The sequence below is a fragment of the Suillus plorans genome (genome assembly GCF_016647745.1).
Source record: "Suillus plorans strain S12 chromosome Unknown HD556scaffold_15, whole genome shotgun sequence".
Classification (NCBI taxonomy): Eukaryota; Fungi; Basidiomycota; class Agaricomycetes; order Boletales; family Suillaceae; genus Suillus; species Suillus plorans.
In genome coordinates this window covers 327,285-349,989 of record NW_024537399.1, presented here as the reverse complement: position 1 = coordinate 349,989, position 22,705 = coordinate 327,285, and the positions used below count along the sequence as shown (strand labels likewise).

Here is a 22,705-nt window from a genome sequence, read left to right as displayed (position 1 = left end):
GTTATGAGATTCAGAAAAGCTGGTTGGCCAGTGGGAGGAGTCGGCTCGCGTAAGTATGCAAGCTAAGTTCCGAAAAGACTTCGGGCTAGCAGCGTGACTGCACTACCTGTAATAGCGCTGCCCACAATAAGCAGTACCTCCCGGTCTTGAATTATTCGTGATATCGGATGCGACCATATTGATGAGTGCTCTGGTCCAACGTCTGCTTGTTTCCCAGGGACAGATACTGTCACAGTTGGCACTGACAACGACTCGCTAGACAAATCTCGAGCATCGTATGCCGCCCTTTCCACAATCTCTGAGGTCAGTCCCTCCTGCTTTACCAACCGCTTATCCAATTTCGCAATCCCAGACTCTATCAGAGCTTGGGTCTCCGCAGCCATTTCTTCCACCTTCTTTTCGAACGTTTGCGCCAGTCTCCGCCTCTTCCATGGCTCAACCACTATGATCGCCAGTATGAACACCACCACGTTGACCCCAAGCACCATTATACTCCCATAGGTACTCGCACTTCGGATCTTGTCACTCCACACTTGCTCCTCGTGGTACCTAGCCAGAATGGCGCGCATGAGCTCAGCAAACTCTCTATCCAATGCATCATCATTCTCGGAGACCTTGGCCTTCGTCGCGATCTCGTGTTGTTCCAGTTGGTGATCTGAACGTACAAGAGAAGTGAAGGCGCTGACGTCGGCGTCTGTCCACGACGATTTACGCTGCAAGAGCTCATTCACTTGGCGCTGGGAAAGAGAGCGCTGTAAAACAGCATCATCATACGATGTCTTAGCCTCTCGAGCTGCTTGACGAGTAGCCATGATTCTAGCCTCTTCGTCAACATAAGTCTCAGTTGTAGCACAAACACAATGAAGGAATGCAGCACACCTTGTTCGACTACCCGTTGTTTAAGCGAGTCAATCTCCTCATAGCCCGTTACGCGATTGAGTTGAGAGCCCAATTGAAAAAATCTTGTGGACGTCTTCTGCGTGAACTCATCTGTGCGTTGACGGAGTCCGTTTGTTTGCTGTTTGAATCCAGCAGTTGCAAGTGCAATCCAATCTCCGATACGCTGTTTGATGGTGTCTAGATCGTAGGCGGATATCTTGGAGTTGAGTTGCCGAGGAGAGTCGGACTGGACCTTTGAACCAGCAGGTACAACTCCGGATGGATGTTTAACGCCCTCAGGCACGTTAGCATGAGTTTCCTGGCGGGATTGGGCTTGCGGGTCAACATTTGATGGCCCCGGCGACAGAGATCTCGTTGATTGCACATTAGGGCGCAGACATGAATGGGAGAATGTGCGTAGATTGTTTACTGGTCTCCATACCCTAGTCCCCAGCATGATAATGCCTAGACCAATATAGTTGAGCAGAAGACACACTGCCGGTTCCGAGCCGCACCGAAAACGATAGATCTGGTTAGCGCCTGAAGCTGAAAGAACAATTATTCTATCAGGTCTTGCTTATGGGAGACTCAACAAATAGGCTACAGGAAGATTGCAACGGAACAACAAATATTCATGCAGTTTACATAAATCTATTGCAATATAATATCAGTGTCGTGTCACGGCGTGCTGACGTGTCATAAGCTGGCAAATAAATGACCCAAACCAATGATATCCTTTAGCTCCAGACATCCAACATTAGCCGTGAGCGTTCCTTCATCAGCTTGATCTCAGCCGCGCCTTCTGCCTCACTCCCACCCTTCGCTTCGCCCAAAATCCGCGCAAGAACTTCCTCTACTGCCTTACTCATCGCTTTGGCGTCACCACAAATGTATACATATCCCTTCCCATTCAGGATGGCGTCCGCGATATTCTTCCGGTCATCCCAAATGAGATCCTGCACGTAGATCTTGCTACCATCAGGCTTGTATGGCGGCTCCCGCGAAAATGCGCAGTGCATCGTGAACTTGCCCTTCAGCTCGGCAGTATATTGTGGCCACTCGTCTTTGTAGAGAAAGTCTTCTGTTGACTTACGGCAACCATAGAAGAGTGAGATTTGACCCCAATCTGCCAGAGCATCATCGCCGTTCTTCTCAAGTGTTCGGCGGGCAAGAGCAACACGTTCTTGGATGAACCCTCGGAATGGCGCAACACCCTGTGCCATGTCTGTGAGCGGAAAGCCGCAAAGTACTCTAACAAATTGACTTACAGTGCCAGGTCCAACCATGATGACAGGGCTCTTGGGGTTTGTCGGTAGCCTGAACGTAGAACGACGGACGTGGACAGGAATCTTGTAAACATCCTCAGCCTTGTGCGCCCCACGAGGACCATCGATGGCATACGCCGGCAGCGATACATGTTCAATTCCTTCGCTAGCGTCAGCGGTCTTGCCATTAGCGGCGTGTTTGATATTAAGCAAGAAATTTGAGCCAACACCATGTACCCAACGAGAAGTAACGAGCTTGTTCGCAATGGACTCGTATTTGAGAACAACAGCCGTCACGTGTACGGAGGTAGGGTTAAGCTTGGGGCTGCTCGAGATAGAGTAATAGCGAGGTTGCAAACGAGGAATTGATGAGATGACAATATCAAAGGGAATAGCCCAGGCAGTGGTGTTCTGGGGTGTAGGGTGGGCATTTATGTCATTGCCTGCAGCTAGTTGAAGGACTTCGCCAAGCTTTAAACATCCATTCGCGACAACAGCTGCATACTCATCCTTGTTGGAGGTGAGGTTACGCATGAACGCATCAGCCTCAGGGGAAGGAGCAAACTTGGCAAGAACACCGAGAATCTGACGACCGGCGACAGCACTGATGTCGATGTAATGGCGGAGGACGCTGATATAGGTTGAAGGGACAGGGAATGGAACCTTGGCAAGAGCAGGGTCGAGCGAATCGACGTTTATAACGGTATCTTTCTTGGAGTAGAGTCCAAGTGCACAAAGGAGACGGTCAACCTCAATGTCAGGGTTGAGAGGCCAGACGCCGACGTGATCGCCATGTTGGTATGTGATTCCAGAACCTTCAATGTCAAGCTCGACATGGACGCAGTTACGATCTCCACCGACTTGGAAAAGTTCGCGAGAAATCTTGACCGGAGAGGCGTACGGGTTCTTAGCATCATGGATGCCTTTGGTCTTTGTAAGGGCACGTGCAGAAAGTTCGCCTACAGACCAAAATGAGAGGCGTACAAAAATGCACAGCAGGTGCTTACCAAGATATACTTTTTCCGGAGGGTGCGATTCTAATTCGGTAACAGCAAAATCTGGGGTATCACCACCCTGACCCTCCTCTACACCCAAAGCTTCAGCGAATGCAGGCCAAAAATTGTCCTTCCACTCTAGGTAGTCCTCTTCCATGCTCTTATCGTCATCTCCCTCACCGCGCTCGCCGATCCTGACTGCGCCCATTTTCGTGAGCTCGTCATCTACCTGACGTGCTATGGCATTGTAGTGTTCGTAAGTCCTGTTGCCCAAACCAAAAACAACATATTTGAGGCCCTCGAGCCGATGTTGACCGTTACTGAACTCAAATGCAGAATCGGTCAAGTTTTCCATGAGCTGAACTGCGTTATCGGTAGGTTCACCCTCGCCATAGGTAGCCATGACAAAAATGACACAACTGTCCTCGGGGACTTGATCTAGATTCTCAAAGTCGTATTCCTCGGGGTCACAGACAAGAGATGTGAGTCCGAACTTGGTTTTTGCCTCTTTGGCAATGCGGATTGCATATTCCTCGGCAGTACCAGTTTGCGAACCATAGAATATGATGAGACGTTTTTTCTGAGAAGAATATCAGATATATGATACATTGATGCGATCATGAACCTTGGAAGCTGATAGCTTACCCCTTCCTTCATTTTAGCAATAAAATCTCGTGGGTTTCCATGGCCGTTCGCAAGTTTCGAAGGGGCAACCGGGACAGCTTTGGGCGTCGAGGAAGAGAATATTGAATCACGAAAAAGATATGCAGCAGCTAGGACCACGCCCAGCGCAAGTATTGCGACGTCCGAGGAGGACGCGACAGCCATTAGTGGACGAAACCTAGAGGAAATAATTGTAGTAGTGAAGAGAACGAAACCGAGCTTGGGAAGAACAAGCAGGAATAGTCGCTCGAGAACAGTTAAAGGACAAGAAGCACAGCGATGCAAGGCACTAAAATGCCGACGTGGCGAATGTATCTAATTTCCCACGTACATTTCCGAATCAGATTATAAAGTGATTATAATGGTCGTCAGTATTAATTAGTCAGCACGATAAAACACTTCATATCAGCTAGTACAGTACAGACGGCATGTTTCAACGCTAGCTCGACTAGTTGATCTGATCGTATCATGAGAGCGATACACAATGATACCCACCTGTGCCGGCAGAAGCCTGGATCCGGAAGCGCCGGTGTCATGTGGTCCAATTTCTATGAATATTCCCGGTCTGGGTAAATTCACCGGTATTCAAGCCAGTGGCGGCCCAGCTGTCCTGACTAATCATAGTGACTCATACATGCAATTACTGAGTCCAGCTGTTCGCAGAAACCGTGGATAAGTGTACTACTAGGATCCAGCCTCGGCGGTCCGATCGATCGGATTCAGATGGGGCTGTTGCTAACGACTTTGCTAATGAAGGAATGGTCTAGCTAACTACGTGGCTGTGGCTGAGGTCTGAGACAAACGCATTTGGGCAAGAGATAACAACGTAGCCATTCTCTATATGCTCATCAAAAAGACTCCATTGGTATTATACCATGTAATGTCTGCATTAGGCAAACCTACAATACGGGAAAATAATAATAATATGTAAATGTATGTAAACTGCCGGCAGAACTACTCAGAGATCATTCATTTCATCCACTAAGTGTACTTATAAATATTGGTGGGACACATTCAAACATGTTTGCGGCATCAGCATCTGAGTCCAGCTTTACAGCATGGATTCACCTTGGGAGGAAGACCCACGAGCAGACTATGCTCCCGAAGCAGACTGGGCAAAACTCTCTAATGAGTTCACAAACGTACCATGCACACTCATGTTTCATTCTTCCCTTGATTGATATTTCCATCTGTAGTCTGGATACCGAGAAGGGATAATCGCAGGCAAGGAATCCGCACTTCAAGAGGGGTTCGACGCTGGTTTTGCGCATGTAGGAGTTCCGATTGGCCGTGATCTGGGATCAATGCGTGGCGTAATCTCTGCGATTGCATCATTTTTGAGCTCAAAAAGCCAAGAAAACCCAACAACCCTAACAACTGCACGCCAAATATCATCTTCGCTCGCAGGCATTCGCTTCTCCGATATCGCTCCTGTCGATCAGGAAGCAGAGCAACACGCCAGAGAGCATCTTGATGCAAATGACGATCTAATCGAACAGAGTGAGGAACTTTTGCAGAAGAGAGAGATGGAGGGATTAGAAGATATGCTGCAGAGGCTCACTGCTGGTGCTACAAGTAGACCGTTGCAGGGTAGGCCAACTAGAGAGGACGTGATTCGTTTGAAGGAAGGTATTCTTACGCTGGGTGCCCAACTGGGCTTAGATGTCATACCCTAGTTTGGGGTTAGGGCTAGGTCTTACTATGATTGACACGTACCACTTTGCAACTAAACTAATTACGTTTCAACTTGTTTCAACACCAACACCACCACCTTCACCTTGTGTGCCCACACAATGTCGGCCCTTCGGTGAGCCCTTTCACTAAAAGAGCCCGCATTTGTATTCAGGAGCTTTGAACGACAGACTTGGACTATGTGTTCTGGGAGTCTACTCAATGTTCCTAGTATGCTAATTTCACCAGTTCTGACGAAAGACAGCTGCTCACCAGCGTTGTGTTCAGCTATGGGCTGTTGCACAGGAACGACGTAAGTACAACGTATAAACACAACCAATTGCATGAACTAAGACAAGCTCTTAGTATCAGTTCCGTTTCAACACATAGACGGACAATCAACGGACAAGTTCAAGTCGGCACTCTTCCTTGGGACTTGTCAAAGCTTCCTGAGCTCACTGTCTGCCCTCGCATACATACTCATCCGTGGAAAATCAGGGTCATCACTATCATCTCTACTGGGCCTGGACCTTGCCTCCATGGTGCAAACGAACAATTCATCCCATTCCAAAACAAACGGATCTTCGAGCACTAAAGTCAACGGCCATTTTCATTCCTCAAGCGCGCATTTGCACACTTATTCGTCCACATCCAAAGCTCTCCTCTTGCGCTATCTTCAAGTATCGGCTTTTATCACGCTAGCCGCTCCATTTGGCTTCGCAGCCCTCTCGTACATAACGTATCCTACAATGGTCTTGGGGAAGTCTTGCAAACTCGTCCCAGTGATGCTCATGAATTTCGTCATGTACAGGAGGCGCTTTGCTCCACACAAGTATATCGTAGTCGCGATGGTCACAGCCGGAATCAGTGTCTTCATGGGCTTTGGGAATGAAAAGCCATCAAAAGCCTCATCCAATGGAGAGCAGGGGTCTCATAGCCAGCTGATTGGCATTCTCTACCTTGTTATCAACCTCATTCTCGATGGCGCGGTGAACTCGACGCAAGACGAGATGTTCGCTCGGTACAAGGTGACCGGACAACAGATGATGTTCTGGATCAATATATTCTGCACGCTATTGACTATGGCGCTTGGAACGCTTCCCTTGCCGCACATTCCTGTGCTTCACCCCTCGAGCGGTTTACAATCAGAATTTGCAAATGCAATTGGGTTTATAAGGACGCATCCTTCTGCTATCATACCTCTAGTCCAGTTTTCCTTGACTGGCGCTCTTGGGCAGCTGTTCATCTTCGAGACGTTACAGCACTTTGGATCGTTGACTTTAGTGTTCGTAATCCTTTTCTGGGGTTTCTGTTACGCTCTTTGCTCATCACAAATCCGCAGAATGATTACGTTGACAAGAAAGATGTTCACCATGGTTCTCTCTGTAGTAGTTTATGACCACAGACTCACACTCGGGCAGTGGGCAGGCGCGGGCATTGTGTTTGGGGGCATCTCAGTTGAGGCGTGGGTAAAACGCAAAGGTCAGGGCCTTGTTGCTGCGGATGTTTTATGTCTGATTACTTTCTTCAGAGGTCCACGCAAAGCGTGTTCTACTGGAGAAAGAAAAGGCAAAGATCAAGTCACTATAGATCATACCCAGTTGACAACTGGGTCATATCGGACCCCAACAGAACTTATACCATTCATCATGACAGGATACGAAATACTTCTAAAACGAGTATACAATAGTGGTAGACTAAACAGAATTGAACTAGAGGAAACGGAGAAAGCTCCAAGAAAGCACGGTCATAGATCTGTTGCCATTGCGTCGTCCCCTTCTCCGTCAACTAATGCTCTTTTGCGGTCTTCCTCTCTGATAGATTGTTGAACTTGAGGGACACAAAGAATGGGAATTAATCTAAAGATGGACACACCTGAAATCCTCCTCATCGTCATCGTCATCTCTCTTCCTCCGGGAGACAACTCTTTGCATCTGCCCTTGTGGAAATCCAGCAACAGCGACGGATGCCTTGTATATCGACTCGTATTCCTGGAGCACAACATAAGAACATAAAACTCCTCATATAAGGATTCGTTGCAGTGCAAGATAAAGGCTCGAGGCACAGGAATGCAAAGCCGGCCAAGCACGGGGACACAAAACACACCTTGATCTGTGTCAAAAAACCACCATTTGGCGAAATACAGTAGCGACGATTTTGAACAAGGTGAAGAGCATCCTCCCATGACAATTGACAACGCTGCATGACGAACATGACAACAAAGGCAGGTGAAAGGGAAATCCCGCCTGTATCGTAAGTGGACTGAGTTGGCGCTGCAAACAATCAAGCGCAGAGCGCACCGTTGCAGTGAACTAGAACAGTGCCCTTTCTATTCAATGATTCAGTAATAAAATTGTGAGCTCTGGGTGACTGTTAGCATGTTCATGGAATATCGTGCAGCAAATACGCACTCCGGGAACAGACGAATGACATTTTGGTCTTCGTTATCCTCCACGTCCAACACAAGGTACTCGAAACGTTCTGGGAAACGTGGTTTCACGGAGAATGCTTCCTTCTTATCACGTATACAAAGTCTTTGGATATAATTTCAAGGGATAAAATAAGAGACGCATTGATTAATCAGTTGGGTCGTCGATTCAAAGAGGGTTTGAACCTCACATGTGAGTGACGCCAAGCGAATTGAGCACCTCGAGCGACTTTGACGCTTGGAAAGGGCCTAGTAGAAGGCCAGGAATGATCTCTTGACATTCCCGACGCATTTCATACCTGGTAAATGGAGCGCATTCATAGCCGTGGCGCAGGAATGTGTGCGGCGCATACCTCCATTCCACATCTCCTGGACCCTGTATCAGGTTTTTGAGGGATTCATCTGTGAGCGGAAACACGCTGTTTGAAGGAGTTGACATAGTGGATGGGAAAGACATGTGCATCAATGAGTACTAGTGTGCCATAAAACGGAGAGCAAGAACAAGCTACCGAGAGTAATGTTATAGTATTCCATAATGTTCGGAAGCAGTATCGTCACCATCCCATCGCCGGCGGCAACTTGAAGCTTTGCTCCCGTCTTCGTTCTACAACCTGAGTCCATTGATCCGCCCGACCAGTGAGCCACATCTCCGTATATATGGTCGTTCACTTTTCTCAATACATGAAATCAGTCACTTGAAGCGAGTTCCAAATTTATAGCATTCAAGATCAAAGTCATGGACTTCGATGATGACATACCGTATGTTCGCGGTATGTTTTAGTCTGTCGCTCGTCTGCATTGCTAATGTTCTTGCTTACAAGGACATTGATCGAGCACGAAGATAAACAGCTCATGCCTGATTCTGCCTCGACTGGTCGAGTACCATGCACAATCATCAGTGGCTTTCTTGGGGCGGGGAAATCCACCCTGCTGAGGTACGCGAAATGCTCGACACCACGCGCACCATGCTCCTACCTCATCATTCATTAGGCGTATTCTAACGGAGCATCACGGGTATCGAATAGCCGTGATCATGAATGAATTTGGCGATACATCAGTGAGCAATGATTTAATTTTCTCATGATTACGTCTATTAAACATCCGTTGGAAGAGCATCGAAGGTTTCTGTTACTATCCTGACGATGTGAACTTCCTCGCTAACATTAAGCATAGCTAAAACCATTAATATCTCTTCGGAAGATGACCCGACAGCAGAGAAGTCACAGGAGCTCCTTGAGTTGGCAAATGGATGTCTATGCTGTTCTATCAAAGACGCTGGCGTAGCTGCTATTGAGAAACTTATGCAAAGGAAAGGCGCCTTTGACCATATTCTACTAGAAACTACTGGCCTTGCTGATCCTGGTAGGCAGTCCATGATTTGTTCTCGATGTTTTTCATATGACTTTTGTGTCTCCTAGGCCCTATAGCTTCTATGTTCTGGCTTAATGAAGAGTATGCCACTGGTTTAGGTCGACAGATTTCCTTGGATGGCGTCATTTGCGTCGTCGACGCTGTCTTTGGTCAACAGGTACATCGACGCTTTTCTGATTTGTGCAAGTTTCTCCGCTAAATCATACTCTAGCAAATGGAAGAAGATCATTCTGTCGACGGCGTTGGAGAAAGCCTCAGGTGATTGTGAATCATATCTTGAATCTCGTTCGCGACTTACAACATCTCCAGACAAATAGCATGCTCCGATGTTATTTTGCTGAACAAAGTCGACCTGACATCGGAAGAGCAATTGCGCTCGATTGAAGAGCTCATACAAAGGGTCAATCCCTCCGCTCCAATTCACCGAACTATCCGCGGCCAAATCGATCTAGCGCATATAATGAACATCAATGCATACGCAGGGGGGGCAAAAGGGTTGCAATCTGCACAACACCCACGTGGTGACAATGACAACCATGACCACGCAGGACACACCGTCTCCTCTAAGCACTACGAATTGCGTGGTATATCTAGTCTACAGGTTACTCTTCCTACGTTAACCCGCCATCGTCTCCAAGAACTAGACGAGTGGATACGTACGGTTCTGTGGGAGAACCGAATCCCGGACAATTACCATCAGACTGGACTATCTGAACTCAAGGTTCTTCGTTGTAAGGGTCTTTTCGTGATGGAATCCGGGGAGCAGTACGTTCTACAGGGCGTGCAGAGTATGTATGACCTATCCTTAGTAGAAGGGGATGTTACAGGTATTCCCGATTCAGGGAAGTTGGTATTGATCGGGAAGGGTTTAGATGACTCTGTTAGGCAGAGCCTCAAGAAATTATTAGTGTAGGGAGCTCAGTTTGTTACATATATGCTTGGAAGACAACTTGGCATTGGAGCGCTTCGCGATTTCCTTATCCGGAAACTCGCTTCCGATGGTTCACCGGCCCGGGCAAGTCATAACTCGTATTTTAAAGCGATCATATCAATTCTAGAGAGACCACACGCGCTTCGCACCCACTTTCTTCCTCACGTAGCTGTACATATAGAATCAACAGGTACATCGATGGAGGCCCCAGACCCAGCTAACGTTCGAATAATCACGACTCTCGGGCATGTCGATCACGGAAAGACTACACTGATGGATGCCCTTCTCGCGGCAAACAACATTATTTCTCATCGGATGGCGGGGAAGCTGAGGTTTCTTGATAGTAGAGAGGATGAACAAGAGCGCGGGATCACGATGGAAAGCAGCGCAGTATCGCTCAAGTTTCAGGTCATGGGACGACCTGACGAAGGTACACATCTCACCATGATGCATATGCCAAGGAATAGTAATAAACATGCCTAGAAAGGTCCCCAAAGACATATGTCGTCAATATGATTGATACACCGGGACACGTCGATTTCTCGAGCGAAGTTTCCACGGCATCTCGGTTATGTGATGGTGCACTGGTCCTTGTTGATGTCGTCGAAGGTGTGTGCACGCAGGTGGGTAAGTCTGTCTATGACACAGAATACATCTAACCCCAGTTGCCTAGACTATTGCTGTGCTTAGACAGGCATGGCAGGATAACCTCCGCCCGATCCTCGTCATCAACAAAATGGATAGACTCATCACGGAGCTGAAACTGGTGCCCACCGAAGCTTACCAGCACCTTTCGCGGCTGATCGAACAAGTGAATGCTGTTATGGGCAGTTTTTTTGCAAGTGAATTGATGGAGGACGATCTCCGGTGGAGGGAAGAGCGCGATCGACGTCTTGCTGAAAAGAAGGAACAACTTGCAGATGAAGCCGAAGCATCCATCAATGACACAGATGACTTCAAGGAGAAAGACGACGAAGATATCTACTTCGCGCCGGAGCGGGGTAATGTAGTGTTTGCGTCTGCCATTGATTGTTGGGGTTTCAGAGTCGGGAACTTCGCCCAGCTATATTCTGCAAAGCTCGGTTTCAAGGAAGCCAATCTAAGGCGCGTTTTGTGGGGCGACTTCTATCTCGATCCCAAAACCAAGAAAGTTATCAGTCAGAAACATCTTCGCGGACGCACATTAAAGCCATTGTTTGTCCAATTTGTGTTGGAGAACATCTGGGCGGTCTATGATGCCGTTGTGATGAACCCGTAATCATCTTTTCATATGATACCACATGATATGCTAACAAATTCCTAGGAACACAGATAAAGTGACCAAGATTGTAACAGCTCTTAATCTGAAGATTTTGCCTCGGGATTTGAGGTCAAAAGACAGTCGGCAGTTGCTGTCCACGATTTTTACACAGTGGCTTTCGCTGTCTACGTGCATCATTCAGGCGACTATTGATGTCGTTCCTTCCCCTCCTGTTGCCCAGGCGATTCGCATCCCCAAAATGCTTTATCCTAACGTATTCGACAAAAACATACAACCCAAAAACAAGTTAGAGCAGGATCTTTTCACGTCCAACTTCGCGCCAAACGCAGTCGTAGTTGCATATGTAAGCAAGATGTTCGCTGTTGCAGCCAAAGAACTTCCGGAAAACAAGAAACGGGTTGCGACAGCGGACGAGTTACGCCAGCGGGCGCGAGATGCCAAAGAAGCACGAGATAACAGCGTTTTAGTCTCAGGGACTCCAGACCCTCCCCGTGCAGCCCCAGAATCACCTCGTAGTCTAGGAGAGGTGTTAGACGTTTCTGAAGAGTCTGAAATTATCCTCGGCTTTGCACGACTGTATTCAGGGACAATAAGCACCGGCTCCACCATATACTGCGTGCTGCCCAAGTACAATACCTCCCTTCCTCCAAATCACGCCCATAATGTTGCGCATCTTATTCCGGCCAAAGTTGAAGGATTGTACGTGATGATGGGCCGGGAGCTTATCCCCGTGGACAGTGTCAGGGCAGGAAACACCTTTGCAATCAGGGGATTGGGAGGCAAAGTGTACAGGAATGCCACACTTTGTGCGCCACAAAGCACAGGCGTTCCGGAGAGCGCAGATCCTGTCCAGGTGCATGATAGTCTCATTAACATCGGTGGTGTTATTCGCACGGCAAGTGTCCCAGGAGTGTTTGGATCTCACTGCTGACCATTATTTCTATCATAGGTATCCCCTATAGTGCGGGTTGCGCTTGAACCTGTCGTCCCTTCTGATATGCCAAAACTTGTTGCCGGGATGAAGCTCCTCGCTCAAGCTGATCCCTGCGTTGAAACATTCCAGCAACAGACTGGAGAACATGTGATTCTGACTGCAGGAGAGTTACACTTAGAGGTATGATTTGATTGTTCATTGTCATCTACTTTCGTTCACCCTATTCACAGAGATGTTTGAAAGACTTGCGAGAGAGATTCGCTCGTGTGGAGATTCAAGCGTCCAAACCAATTGTTCCTTTCCGCGAAACAGCTGTGAAAGCCCAAGGTATGCATAGTCTGCAATGCATCGTCTCGTCACTCACCTTTTGAGGATAGATATGGCACCCTCGAAAATTCCAAATGCTGCCCGTGGAACAATCAAGGGTGCAAGCACACAGAACTTGGTCACTTTTTCGATTCGCTCGGCGCCTGTCCCCGGTATCATCTTGCAATTCTTGCTGCATAATTTAACGACTCTCAGAGCATTGCAGAGGGACGGTCAAACAAGCAGAGATACCTCCAGTAACAGTATCGACATTGTTTCTGAGAGTGAATTGGTTAGTGTCCAAGGCGATGTGCTCCATACTCCAAGTGTTAGAGCGGACCAATTTTGGAATGCACTGGAAGAGAAGTGCAACGAAGCTGGCGGGGAATGGGTCGATATTTGCGACAAAATCTGGTCGTTTGGTCCCCATCACGCTGGGGGCTGTATTCTTATTGACTATCGTAAAGATATGACACCGTTATCGTGCGTCGCCTTATGGTTCCTTGCGGTGTCACTGATGCTGTATTCAGGCTGAGGCATCGCCTCTCACGGAATCTTCTAGCTCAGCCCACCAACACATCCAACAATAATGTTGATTTCACGGGCTACGTTGAGACAGGCTTCCAGCTAGCTATGTTTCAAGGACCATTGTGTGCTGAGCCTGTCGAAGGGATGGCCTATTTTGTTGAATCGATTGACGTTGATGCCGACGGCGTCCAAAAGGAGATCGGTATGTTTTTATAAGTGGACCTCAGGATATATGTTTAAACGTTTTGAACAGTCCAAAATAGGTTATCACAAGTGACAGGCTCCGTGATATCAGCGGTAAGAGATGCCTGCAGGAATGGACTGCTCGACTGGTCCCCTAGGCTTATGCTGGCTATATATTCGTGTGATATTCAAGCCTCAAGTATGTGATCCACTGGTCGGTTCCGGAGCTTATATTAATTAGAGTTCATTCCAGCGGACGTCCTTGGAAAAGTCTATGGAGTGGTTGCAAAACGACGTGGTCGAATTGTGGCTGAAGAGATGAAGGAGGGGACTACGTTCTTCACAGTATCTGCTCTTCTTCCAGTTGTGGAGAGTTTTGGTTTCGCAGACGGTGAGCTTGAATTCGCAAGCTGCGATGGGGTAGTCTCATACCATGATACAGAGATACGCAAACGAACATCTGGTGCTGCAAGTCCACAGCTAATTTTCAGCGGGTGAGTGATACCGCCTGTTGGGTGTTCGCAGGTCATTGAAAAGAAGCGCAAGATACGAATTGCTTGATCAAGATCCCTTCTGGATACCAACGACTGAGGAAGAGCTGGAAGACCTGGGTGAAAAAGCAGACCGAGACAATATCGCAAAAGGTTACATGGATAGCGTGCGAGAGCGAAAAGGTATGTTTGTGGACCGGAAAATAGTGGAGTTCGCGGAGAAGCAAAGAACGCTGAAACGGTGAGATCGGTAGACTTTACTGTCAGTTGCGTGGTCTAAGTAACGCGATATGAACTGTGTTATTACGTAATAGTCCGTTGTGAGGGCATACGGCTCATCTTAGCTAGCTGAGTTGACTTCTCTCCGCTTCCGCCAATCCATCAGAATTCGTTCTACTTGAGGTTATCTATTCTACGTCAGCTGTTATATGGCTGCAATCGGCCTCGCCATGTACAATGGTGTCAACTGTTATCCCTCACAATCCACCACGATTACTGTCGAACAGGAACAGCAGATCTCACAGCTTCCGGAGGAGCAATATATGTCCACATTCTTCTGTCGAGCTCTATATGACTACCAGACACAAGATGCTTCCTCTCTCTCCTTCCACAAGAATGAAATCATCGAGGTTCTCACCCAGCTCGAGTCAGGCTGGTGGGACGGACTCCTTGGCGATGAACGGGGATGGTTTCCGTCGAATTATGTAGTAGTGTTATCTGATGAGGAGGCAGAGATCGCTCTTTCCAACCATGACGTTACAACTCAACAAGGACCTTTCCAGCAAACCCATGAAGTAGCTCGCGGTACTCATTCGAATGACTTTCATTCCCGGACACAGGACCCCCACTTATCAGACAGTGAATGGTCGCGAAATAAACGTGACCCGTCTATTCCATCCAACGGTCTTCACGAATCCCGCAGTGCTGCGGAACACAGCGCGACTTTGTCAAGCGATTTTTGGATGCCCCAAGTTACACAGGATGGTCAGGTAAGCAGAGCATTTTGCTTGCTATGATTCCTTACACACCAATATCCTCTTCTCCAGATTTACTATGTTAACACGCAGACAGGCCAAATTTCGCGAGATTTGCCCATCGAAGGCGATGATGTATCCGCTGATGAACTTGCTGGACTAGCTTCCTCTCCACCAAGTTCGCGGTCAGGCACAAGCGCAGGGCTAGGATTCAGCGCCTCGATGGAATCTTCCATCCCGGGTTTTGGTGTTCTCAAGCGCTCTGGGACGCCTGAGCCTTGGGTGAGACGACTTGCCGATGATGGCATGTCTTACTATTACTGGAATAAGCTCACTGGTCAAGTGAGCTGGACAATCCCAGAAACGGAAGCTGCTGTACAGAATGGCAGGACTCGTGCCCTCACCAGCTCCTCCACTACCTCGTCAGATTTATCCAATAGTCTGGATGAGGATTCGGTGCAAACGCGATTTCGATCTGATTCAACGACATCCCAAACCCGACATGGGCAGGACCGGAGTCACAGCAAGCCGGAGCATGTCAGTGATTCTGAAGATTCCTGCCTCTACTCTCCAGACCACGGTGATTCACCATCAACCAGTGGGCGCTCTCAAAGTGGTCAGGATCTTTTTGCGGACCAATTAGCTCTTAGAAAGTCTTCCGTTGAGCTTACCGCGGCTGAGAAAATTGCCCAATCACTCCAGCAATCATTAGCACCACCACTCCCGGACCTTATTTCCGATCTATCTAATGTCGCACACAACGCCATCTCTGCCGTTGTCCAGAAAAACAAGTCTTTAATCGGCATATCTCGAAGAGCAGAACACGGACAGGTCCTTGATAGCCTCATCAGGGCTGTTGTCATCACCGTCCGCAATCTACTTTACATATCTGCACCTCCTGGTCACATACCCAACAACCTTATACCACGCGGTATCCGTGGACGTCGCGAGACGACTGCATCACAGACGCTTTTGAAACCAGCTCAACGGAAAGTAACTGCCACATTATCCAAGCTTGTTCTTTCTGCTCGAGCCATGGAGTATGACTCAGGTCCTGCGGCACATGATACGGCATCCCGTGTTGAAAGTGACGCGGCAGAGCTTGATCGTGCCATCGTGACATTCGTTGTTGAAGTTCAGCGGTGCCAAAACGAACGACTTGGTGGCGTAGGAGCAAAACGAGTTCTGGGTTGCTTCTCCGCAGTCTACCTTGGGGTAGGGCTAGTCGGTGCGGGGTATGCAGGGTCTTGGAGGGGTTTTGGCTGGGTACCGCTGGATGATGATGATGAAGCCCCTCAGCGAATTTTAGATGGCGATGTTTTCTCTGAGTTCAAGACGCACATGGTATCAATGCAGGCCAGATTCGGAACATTCCACACCGCACTCAAGACTATTGGCGATGAACCTCGTGAGTGTGTCAGTATCTGTGCTGTGATCTATCTGTTGATATATTTTCAGAGCAACGAGTATGGATTACAGGTCGTGAGCTTCTTTCTAGCCTTTCATCACTCCTCCTATTCGTTGCCAATATCCACATCGCCCGTCACGTCGATATCGATGGTTTCTATTCCAATGTGGCGGATGCTGAACGTGCAGCTCTGTACGCTCAAACCGTGGACAAAGCTCGCTTACTCGCACGCACGCTCGAAGCAGTAGTACAAGCTCTATACGATGACGCAGCCACACTGCTTCTCACGATACAGCGAGTTCGTCGTCTCACTTACAGAGTCTCGCGACAAGATCGTGACTTCCAGTGCGAGTACCTAGACGCCATCTCCGTCTCCCTCAAGTCAAATCTCCAATTTCTCATGCAAACCCTTGATACCCTACTTTCTCTTGGCCACGATCAAGCAGACATGGCACAAGGGGAATACACAGGTGCAATAGAGTGGCGCATGTCACGTTTAAGCATCATCGACTGCAACTTTGACGCCCGTCCCATGTCGGTCCTTGACCCAGCAGACCCAGAGAGCGAGGACATTGTTGACATCGCAGTTGCTTTCGGTGCGTCTGGAATGAAAAAGTCGGTGGTCAATCTCGGCGACCGCGCGCCATTCCGAAGCCAATCCCAATTGTCTGATGCCACCATTACGCTTACCGATCGGTCACTTAAGTCGGCGGCTTCGAGCTACGACCCCACTATGTCTGTACACACCCTGATCCCTTCGACATTTGATAAACCGCAGGATGTCCTGTCTATGAGCGACTCGGCTTCAGTGCTTGACGATGACTGTAAGCGACACTTGTATATTCCCTCCCTTTCTCGGCTTATGATATGTACAGCTGCGACCACGAGAACAGCAACGAAAATCAAGAAAATCTTTGGCGATGACGCTCCTGAGCACATCATCAGCACAAAGCCTTGGTATCTGCGACCCGACTACACGAAGAGTGACATGACTATCGATGTAGATGGAAGCATTCGAGCAGGAACTGTTCCAGCTTTGGTCGAACGTCTCACGTCACATGATCCTTCAGGTACGGGTGCTTCGTGATCTATCTGCCTACGGTATCATATTCAGTATGGGGACATTATAGACCCTACGTTCATCAAAACATTCTTGATGACGTACAAGTCATTCACTACCCTTGATGAATTTTTCGACCACCTCGTCCGCCGCTTCCGCATCCAAACCCCGGAAGGTCTGAGTCCCACTGAGTTGGAGGAGTGGAGAAAGCTCAAGCAACATGTCATTCAGATGCGGTGCGTCATTGTTGATTCTTCCGCACTATACCTAATGTGATTTTCAGTGTCCTAAATACTCTCAAGGCCATGGTTTCGGATGAAGATTTCCTTGAGAAAGAGGATATGTACATCCTGAATCGAATGAAAGAATTTTTGCAGAATGAGGATGTTAGCAAGTTTGGAGGTGCAAAGCAACTACTTTCACTTGTTGAACGCGCAGTGAGTTCAGCGCCGTTGATATGGTTTAGGTTGTCTGACTCAGATACCACAGCGTGGAGGAGACGTCAAGAAAGGCCTGACTCCTACTCTAGGCAGTCCACCTACCTCGATCTTACCCAAGCCCAATAAGAAGTTGAAACTTTTGGACATAGACCCCTTGGAATTGGCGCGGCAGTTGACAATTATGGAGAGTTACTTATACCAGAAGATACGACCGGTGGAATGTCTACAGCGTTCGCGGGAGCAAAAGACAGATCACAATGATAACATTGCTCGGGTGATTCAGACAAGCAATCGGGTATGATCCGGCCCTCACGATAGCCATCATATGCTCATAACTTTACCAGATTGCTAACTGGGTAGCTGACTCAGTTCTCACCCACGAGGACTCCAGGAAGCGTTCGGCTATCTTGAAGCAGTTTATAAGTGTTGCTGATGTAAGTGGTCTGCTACGGAATTCATTCGCACAATGCTTACTTCCCTCAGCGATGTCGCTCGATGCACAATTACTCAAGCATGGTTGCTATAGTATCTGGACTGAATTCGCCTCCTATAAGGCGCCTCAAGCGCTCATGGGAGCAAGTGAATGCGCGACATATGACTCAACTCAACACATGCGAGATGACCATCGATTCAGGCAAGAACTTCAATAATTATCGTTCGACGCTTGCAAGAGTTTCGCCCCCTTGTGTGCCTTTCATTGGTGAGCTTTCTACTTTGATTCTTTGTTGCATATGTATTCATTTACATGTAAAGGCGTCTTCCTCACTACACTGACGTTCATCCAAGATGGAAGCAAGGACACTCTTCCAGGTAACTTGGTGAACTTCCGAAAACGACAGAAAGCTTCGGAGGTGATCCAAGACATTCAGCGCTGGCAAACATTCCCGCATAATTTCAATCTTATTACGAGCGTGCAAACTTACCTTGAGGAGTCACTTGCTAAGTTCAGCGAGCAGGTTGATGTAGGCGATTATTTTTGGAACCTCAGTCTGGAACGCGAACCTCGCGAGAGAGAAGACGAGAAGATGGCTCGATTGCTGCAAGAAAGCGGATTTTTGTAAATGGGGACTTCTATATGTGTCTTATCTTCATATAGTTCATATAGTTGTAGGAATACAACTTGCTTCTGAGTACTTATTGATGATCTATATCCAGTTGCTTGGTTACTGACGACTCACGAGGTGGTGTCACCATGACATGAATCAGATTAATCATCCTTCCGAGTATCATGATTCCAAATGAAGTCTGTGTGGCCTAAAGCAAGTGTATATAACCATTCTAACTAGTAGGTGATCTCTCCACCCGTATTTGCATTCCACCTCTGAGCCCTTCGTCTTGCTACGACATTGCCCTTGTAAAATGTTGTGCGGTCGAATCCCGGGCTCAGCACTGCAGATTGCCACCGACGCGCCCCGTGTACTACAACGAAATCAGCAGGATCACCAACACGGGGGACAATGCCATCGCCTTCATCCGCGGGTTTTCCACTAACACTGCCCCCGTGCATGATACCAATGGCTTCTTTAGATGTTGTGGACACCGATCGCTGTGACAATCGTCAAATTATGGCCAGAGCTAACTCCATCCAATTTACTTACCAAAAGTACTCTCCAGTCTGGTTCTGTGCCCACTTGAAAAAGTGCGACGCCAAGACTAGCAAGTGTGAGGGGATCAAGTGACCCCTGGGGCGTGAAGGCATTCTCGATGTTATTCACAGAAAGCGCAACACGGACTCCGTGATCGCGGTAAACCTGAGGCGCATTGATTGTGCGCCCTGCGAGCGGGACAGGAACTCTCCCGCTAGGATCCGCACGACCCATCATGTAGATATCACTTTGCGGTAGTGCGACAATCTCCAACGGTAAGATGTCTGTGGCGCGCTTTAATTCGGCCCACTCTTCGCCCGAAAAGAGTCCCAACCTGGTTGCATGTCCAATAGTCACACGCTTGCCACTACTTTTGCACCAGGATCGCTGACGCATCTGCTGCAACACATCCCAAACCATCGGAACGGCGTCCGGATCGAGATTGTAATCCAGGTGAAAATCCGCATGTAGGTCGTGTTTTTCAGCGAGAGACAATATGAGTTCGATGTTCTTGAGAGCATGTGCGCGGTCAGGTTCAACCCAAGGCGCAGAGCCAACGACAGAAACGTCTGGGCGAGAAGCTGCATCACAAAGCAGATTGTAATTTGGACCGGGTTCTGTTGAGTCCGCAAATTCGTAGAGTGCCTCTTGGGCAAAAGCTGAAAACAGATATCAGTGCCGCCAAAAATGTAGTAATGGAACTCAAGGCGGCAGACCAACTATTTGGATATGACAAACCTCAGCCCATTCTTTCGCTAACTGAAGTCCCATATCTAGACATGTGAATCCAACCGTTGTATCCACCTCAACGAAGGCTCGCATCGCAGTAACACCAGACTCCACGCTCTCTCGGATGAGATAAGTTGCCCTAGCGTAAAGATTATCGACATCCTTTGGAAATTCTGCTTTAGCTTTATTTGTTACTTTAAGAGCTTCAGGTAAAGACCTTCAAGTTGGACAAGGTCAACATTTCAATCATGTTGTTTGAAGAAAAATATAATGTAACGTACCCAGTAACCAACGGGTCACACTGACCGAGTATAAAACACTTGTCGAGATGGATGTGCGAGTGGCACAACCTAGATATAGAAAGTTTTCAAACCTGGCAATTGATTTGTGCTAAAAGTCAAACATACGAAGGGACTAGCACCCCGCCATTGGCTTCGATAACTGCAGCTTCTTCGTGAGGTATGCATGATCCTGAAGAGGTTATACTCTGTACTCGGCCACCAAGGCAGGCTATGTCCCATGCAGAAGCCTCTGAATGGTCTGTGCATGGAAGTCGAACATTACGTATCACAAGGCTCCCCATCATCAATGACAGTGCCTGGCAGACCTTAGCATAGCAGTGGAGAGCACAGACGCAACTTTCTCATGGTCTTGTACATGTCAGCTGGACTTCACCAAGACAGTTCCAACAATAGAGACCACCCAGCAACAGCCAACTGCCCATCACATTTTCCCGCACTCAAAACTTACCTTTTCAGATCAAACTCGAAATTTGGGTCAGCATGGTGTCATTTCGCGAGGACATCTTCGCCATCTGCCGAAATGTGCTAAGAGCTTGTTCCAGTATCGAAATTCGAAGTGAGAATTTCTAATCATCCAATTACATTTTGATTTCAATTTCCCTTGAGGCAAAACTATGCATGTGTATGTATGTGTAATTAGATTTATCCCCCTACGGTATGTAAGGCTATCGCTTACCTAACTGTTTTTCCCACGACTGCTATGTTATTAACATGTTCAACCAGTCTTAACAATGTGGTGCAACTGCTCAGCGCTCAGGCCTCCAGCTCCAGTTACTCGTCCTTGCCTTGAGCTAAGATTTTAACATGATGTTTGCACTCACGACCCTCTTATTCGCCATCTCATCTCTGATATCATTGGCACTCTCACTACCACTGAACTTGAGGGATGTAGTAGATCCGCCCATCACTAGTCCAACGGCGGACACTGTATGGCAAGTCGGAGAGAAGCAGCTGGTAACTTGGTAAGTATGTACACCCAGGTGTGATTGGATACCTTCGAATAACACATTTACCGCAGGAGCACTGACGATTTATCTCCTAATGTTACCAATCCGGTTGGGATGCTGGTTTTGGGATACATGTACAACAACAGCGAGAACTTAATGTTGAGTGAGTCAACCATGTTATGAAATATTATGCTTTTATCGTGATTAAATGACATACTTTTAGGCTCACCGCTTGCAACGAACATCAATTATACGGACGGTCAAGTTCTGATCACCGTCCCCGATGTGGAGACACGAGAAGATTATATCGTTGTCTGTAAGTGGTGGGTATCTGCGGGAGAGGTAGTTCTAATAATTTTGATCAAGTGTTTGGGGACTCTGGCAACGCCAGTCCAGAATTTACCATCATCAACGACAGCTCATCTTCGTCTGCTCCTGCGCCATCCACATATTCAACTTCAGATCAGTCGGCCACTCCTGCGAGCAGTGCATCCCCTACAACTGAAGCTCTTTCGGGAACCACGTCATCAACTCCGGTCAATTTGGCTCCAACAACTTCCGGCATAACACCTACAACTGGGGCGTCTAAACCTACTTCAAGTTCTGGTACAACCTCAGTTGTCACGTCTACTGTAGCGCCAACACAAACTACACTCACGGGTACTGCATGGAGGAACCATGCGTCAGGCGCGTCGATTATACTCGCCTTGGTATCGCTGCTCTACATCCTGTAGGCGCCATGAGCTTTGATTGGCGAAGCATTTCTGAGAATCAGATGACATGTCCATAATGATTGCGACTCAGTTTCACGAACTCTTACTTACTCATTGTATGATTTTGACGACGAAGGTGGATGGATCTACGACACATACTTGGCTGGCATTCAATCACTCTACTCTAGCATTCTCACGATATCACTGTTATTGGAACACTGTGCATGATTTACATGAATGTAGCAATTTTTGGTTACTGGAATAGTGCTCGTCGGTTGAGTCGCAAGACAGGTGCACTGCTGGATGATTTGTACGTTCGAAGCTAAGTCCAAGGGGTGGTCATATTTTTCGCTGCTTCTTCCACGAGTTTTTGTTAAGTATGAAGGAACACGCAACTTGATCACGAATAGACCGTGACCGATGATAGAAAGAAATAATAAAAATATGCTCTGCAAACTCTACTTAGTGTATACTACCAACACCAACTGAAGTCAGGCCCTATCGTGAAGGACCTGAGCGACGGACATGATGCTTCCATTTGTACGACATGGTGACAAAGGTGGATCTAGGGCACCTATATACTTTATTCGTATTCTATGATTCTGTACTCAGAAATCAACTGTCTAGAAGTACTCCGAGT

The 22,705-nt window shown here is 47.8% G+C and overlaps 10 protein-coding genes across 10 annotated transcripts; 6 read left to right on the top strand and 4 right to left on the bottom strand.

The window, feature by feature from the left end:
• Nucleotides 1–62: 62 nt before the first annotated feature.
• Nucleotides 63–1,336, bottom strand: HD556DRAFT_1233079 (Mdm33 family-domain-containing protein; the record flags this gene model as incomplete). The annotated part of the gene is made up of 2 exons (XM_041297563.1): nt 63–823; nt 880–1,336. The coding sequence occupies 2 exons, from the start codon at nt 1,334–1,336 to the stop codon at nt 63–65; spliced, it is 1,218 nt and encodes a 405-aa protein (XP_041162737.1).
• Nucleotides 1,337–1,476: 140 nt separating this feature from the next.
• On the bottom strand, nt 1,477–4,136 carry HD556DRAFT_243634 (uncharacterized protein). Its single transcript, XM_041309997.1, has 4 exons — nt 3,785–4,136; nt 3,152–3,719; nt 2,612–3,103; nt 1,477–2,587 (listed from the first exon to the last, which is right to left on the bottom strand). The coding sequence occupies exons 1-4, from the start codon at nt 3,965–3,967 to the stop codon at nt 1,617–1,619; spliced, it is 2,214 nt and encodes a 737-aa protein (XP_041162736.1). The 5' UTR covers nt 3,968–4,136; the 3' UTR covers nt 1,477–1,616.
• Nucleotides 4,137–4,655: 519 nt separating this feature from the next.
• HD556DRAFT_1355301 (uncharacterized protein) lies at nt 4,656–5,530 on the top strand. Its single transcript, XM_041302457.1, has 2 exons — nt 4,656–4,944; nt 4,999–5,530. The coding sequence occupies exons 1-2, from the start codon at nt 4,861–4,863 to the stop codon at nt 5,476–5,478; spliced, it is 564 nt and encodes a 187-aa protein (XP_041162735.1). The 5' UTR covers nt 4,656–4,860; the 3' UTR covers nt 5,479–5,530.
• Nucleotides 5,397–7,142, top strand: HD556DRAFT_242157 (UDP-galactose transporter). Its single transcript, XM_041309994.1, has 6 exons — nt 5,397–5,609; nt 5,665–5,704; nt 5,762–5,786; nt 5,840–6,758; nt 6,816–6,955; nt 7,005–7,142. Exons 1-6 carry the CDS (start codon nt 5,596–5,598, stop codon nt 7,061–7,063), a joined length of 1,197 nt encoding a protein of 398 aa, XP_041162734.1. The 5' UTR covers nt 5,397–5,595; the 3' UTR covers nt 7,064–7,142.
• A 78-nt stretch (nt 7,143–7,220) lies between these two features.
• On the bottom strand, nt 7,221–8,340 carry HD556DRAFT_1431022 (phosphotyrosine protein; the record flags this gene model as incomplete). Its single annotated transcript, XM_041304962.1, has 7 exons — nt 7,221–7,287; nt 7,349–7,464; nt 7,580–7,719; nt 7,774–7,835; nt 7,885–8,007; nt 8,093–8,200; nt 8,255–8,340. 7 exons carry the CDS (start codon nt 8,338–8,340, stop codon nt 7,221–7,223), a joined length of 702 nt encoding a protein of 233 aa, XP_041162733.1.
• A 99-nt stretch (nt 8,341–8,439) lies between these two features.
• Nucleotides 8,440–10,289, top strand: HD556DRAFT_1288965 (CobW domain-containing protein). Its single transcript, XM_041299364.1, has 8 exons — nt 8,440–8,660; nt 8,723–8,836; nt 8,892–8,958; nt 9,013–9,022; nt 9,075–9,263; nt 9,320–9,429; nt 9,484–9,530; nt 9,582–10,289. Exons 1-8 carry the CDS (start codon nt 8,638–8,640, stop codon nt 10,183–10,185), a joined length of 1,164 nt encoding a protein of 387 aa, XP_041162732.1. The 5' UTR covers nt 8,440–8,637; the 3' UTR covers nt 10,186–10,289.
• Nucleotides 10,290–14,257, top strand: HD556DRAFT_1355268 (P-loop containing nucleoside triphosphate hydrolase protein). The gene is made up of 12 exons (XM_041302456.1): nt 10,290–10,633; nt 10,687–10,826; nt 10,877–11,457; nt 11,507–12,359; nt 12,414–12,578; nt 12,629–12,725; nt 12,776–13,187; nt 13,235–13,434; nt 13,486–13,614; nt 13,669–13,806; nt 13,858–13,909; nt 13,962–14,257. Exons 1-12 carry the CDS (start codon nt 10,402–10,404, stop codon nt 14,149–14,151), a joined length of 3,189 nt encoding a protein of 1,062 aa, XP_041162731.1. The 5' UTR covers nt 10,290–10,401; the 3' UTR covers nt 14,152–14,257.
• HD556DRAFT_1355261 (ras guanine nucleotide exchange factor domain-containing protein) lies at nt 14,258–18,986 on the top strand. The gene is made up of 10 exons (XM_041302455.1): nt 14,258–14,895; nt 14,953–16,288; nt 16,339–17,112; nt 17,164–17,358; nt 17,419–17,584; nt 17,632–17,785; nt 17,838–18,083; nt 18,133–18,222; nt 18,272–18,488; nt 18,542–18,986. Exons 1-10 carry the CDS (start codon nt 14,335–14,337, stop codon nt 18,847–18,849), a joined length of 4,047 nt encoding a protein of 1,348 aa, XP_041162730.1. The 5' UTR covers nt 14,258–14,334; the 3' UTR covers nt 18,850–18,986.
• On the bottom strand, nt 18,987–20,946 carry HD556DRAFT_1355257 (uncharacterized protein). Its single transcript, XM_041302454.1, has 5 exons — nt 20,511–20,946; nt 20,385–20,453; nt 20,091–20,320; nt 19,387–20,033; nt 18,987–19,334 (listed from the first exon to the last, which is right to left on the bottom strand). Exons 1-5 carry the CDS (start codon nt 20,687–20,689, stop codon nt 19,071–19,073), a joined length of 1,389 nt encoding a protein of 462 aa, XP_041162729.1. The 5' UTR covers nt 20,690–20,946; the 3' UTR covers nt 18,987–19,070.
• Nucleotides 20,947–21,287: 341 nt separating this feature from the next.
• Nucleotides 21,288–21,759, top strand: HD556DRAFT_1220381 (uncharacterized protein; the record flags this gene model as incomplete). The annotated part of the gene is made up of 4 exons (XM_041296790.1): nt 21,288–21,367; nt 21,424–21,515; nt 21,576–21,668; nt 21,719–21,759. Coding segments are annotated over 4 exons (306 nt in total), but the record flags the coding sequence as incomplete, so codon positions are not given.
• Nucleotides 21,760–22,705: the final 946 nt, after the last annotated feature.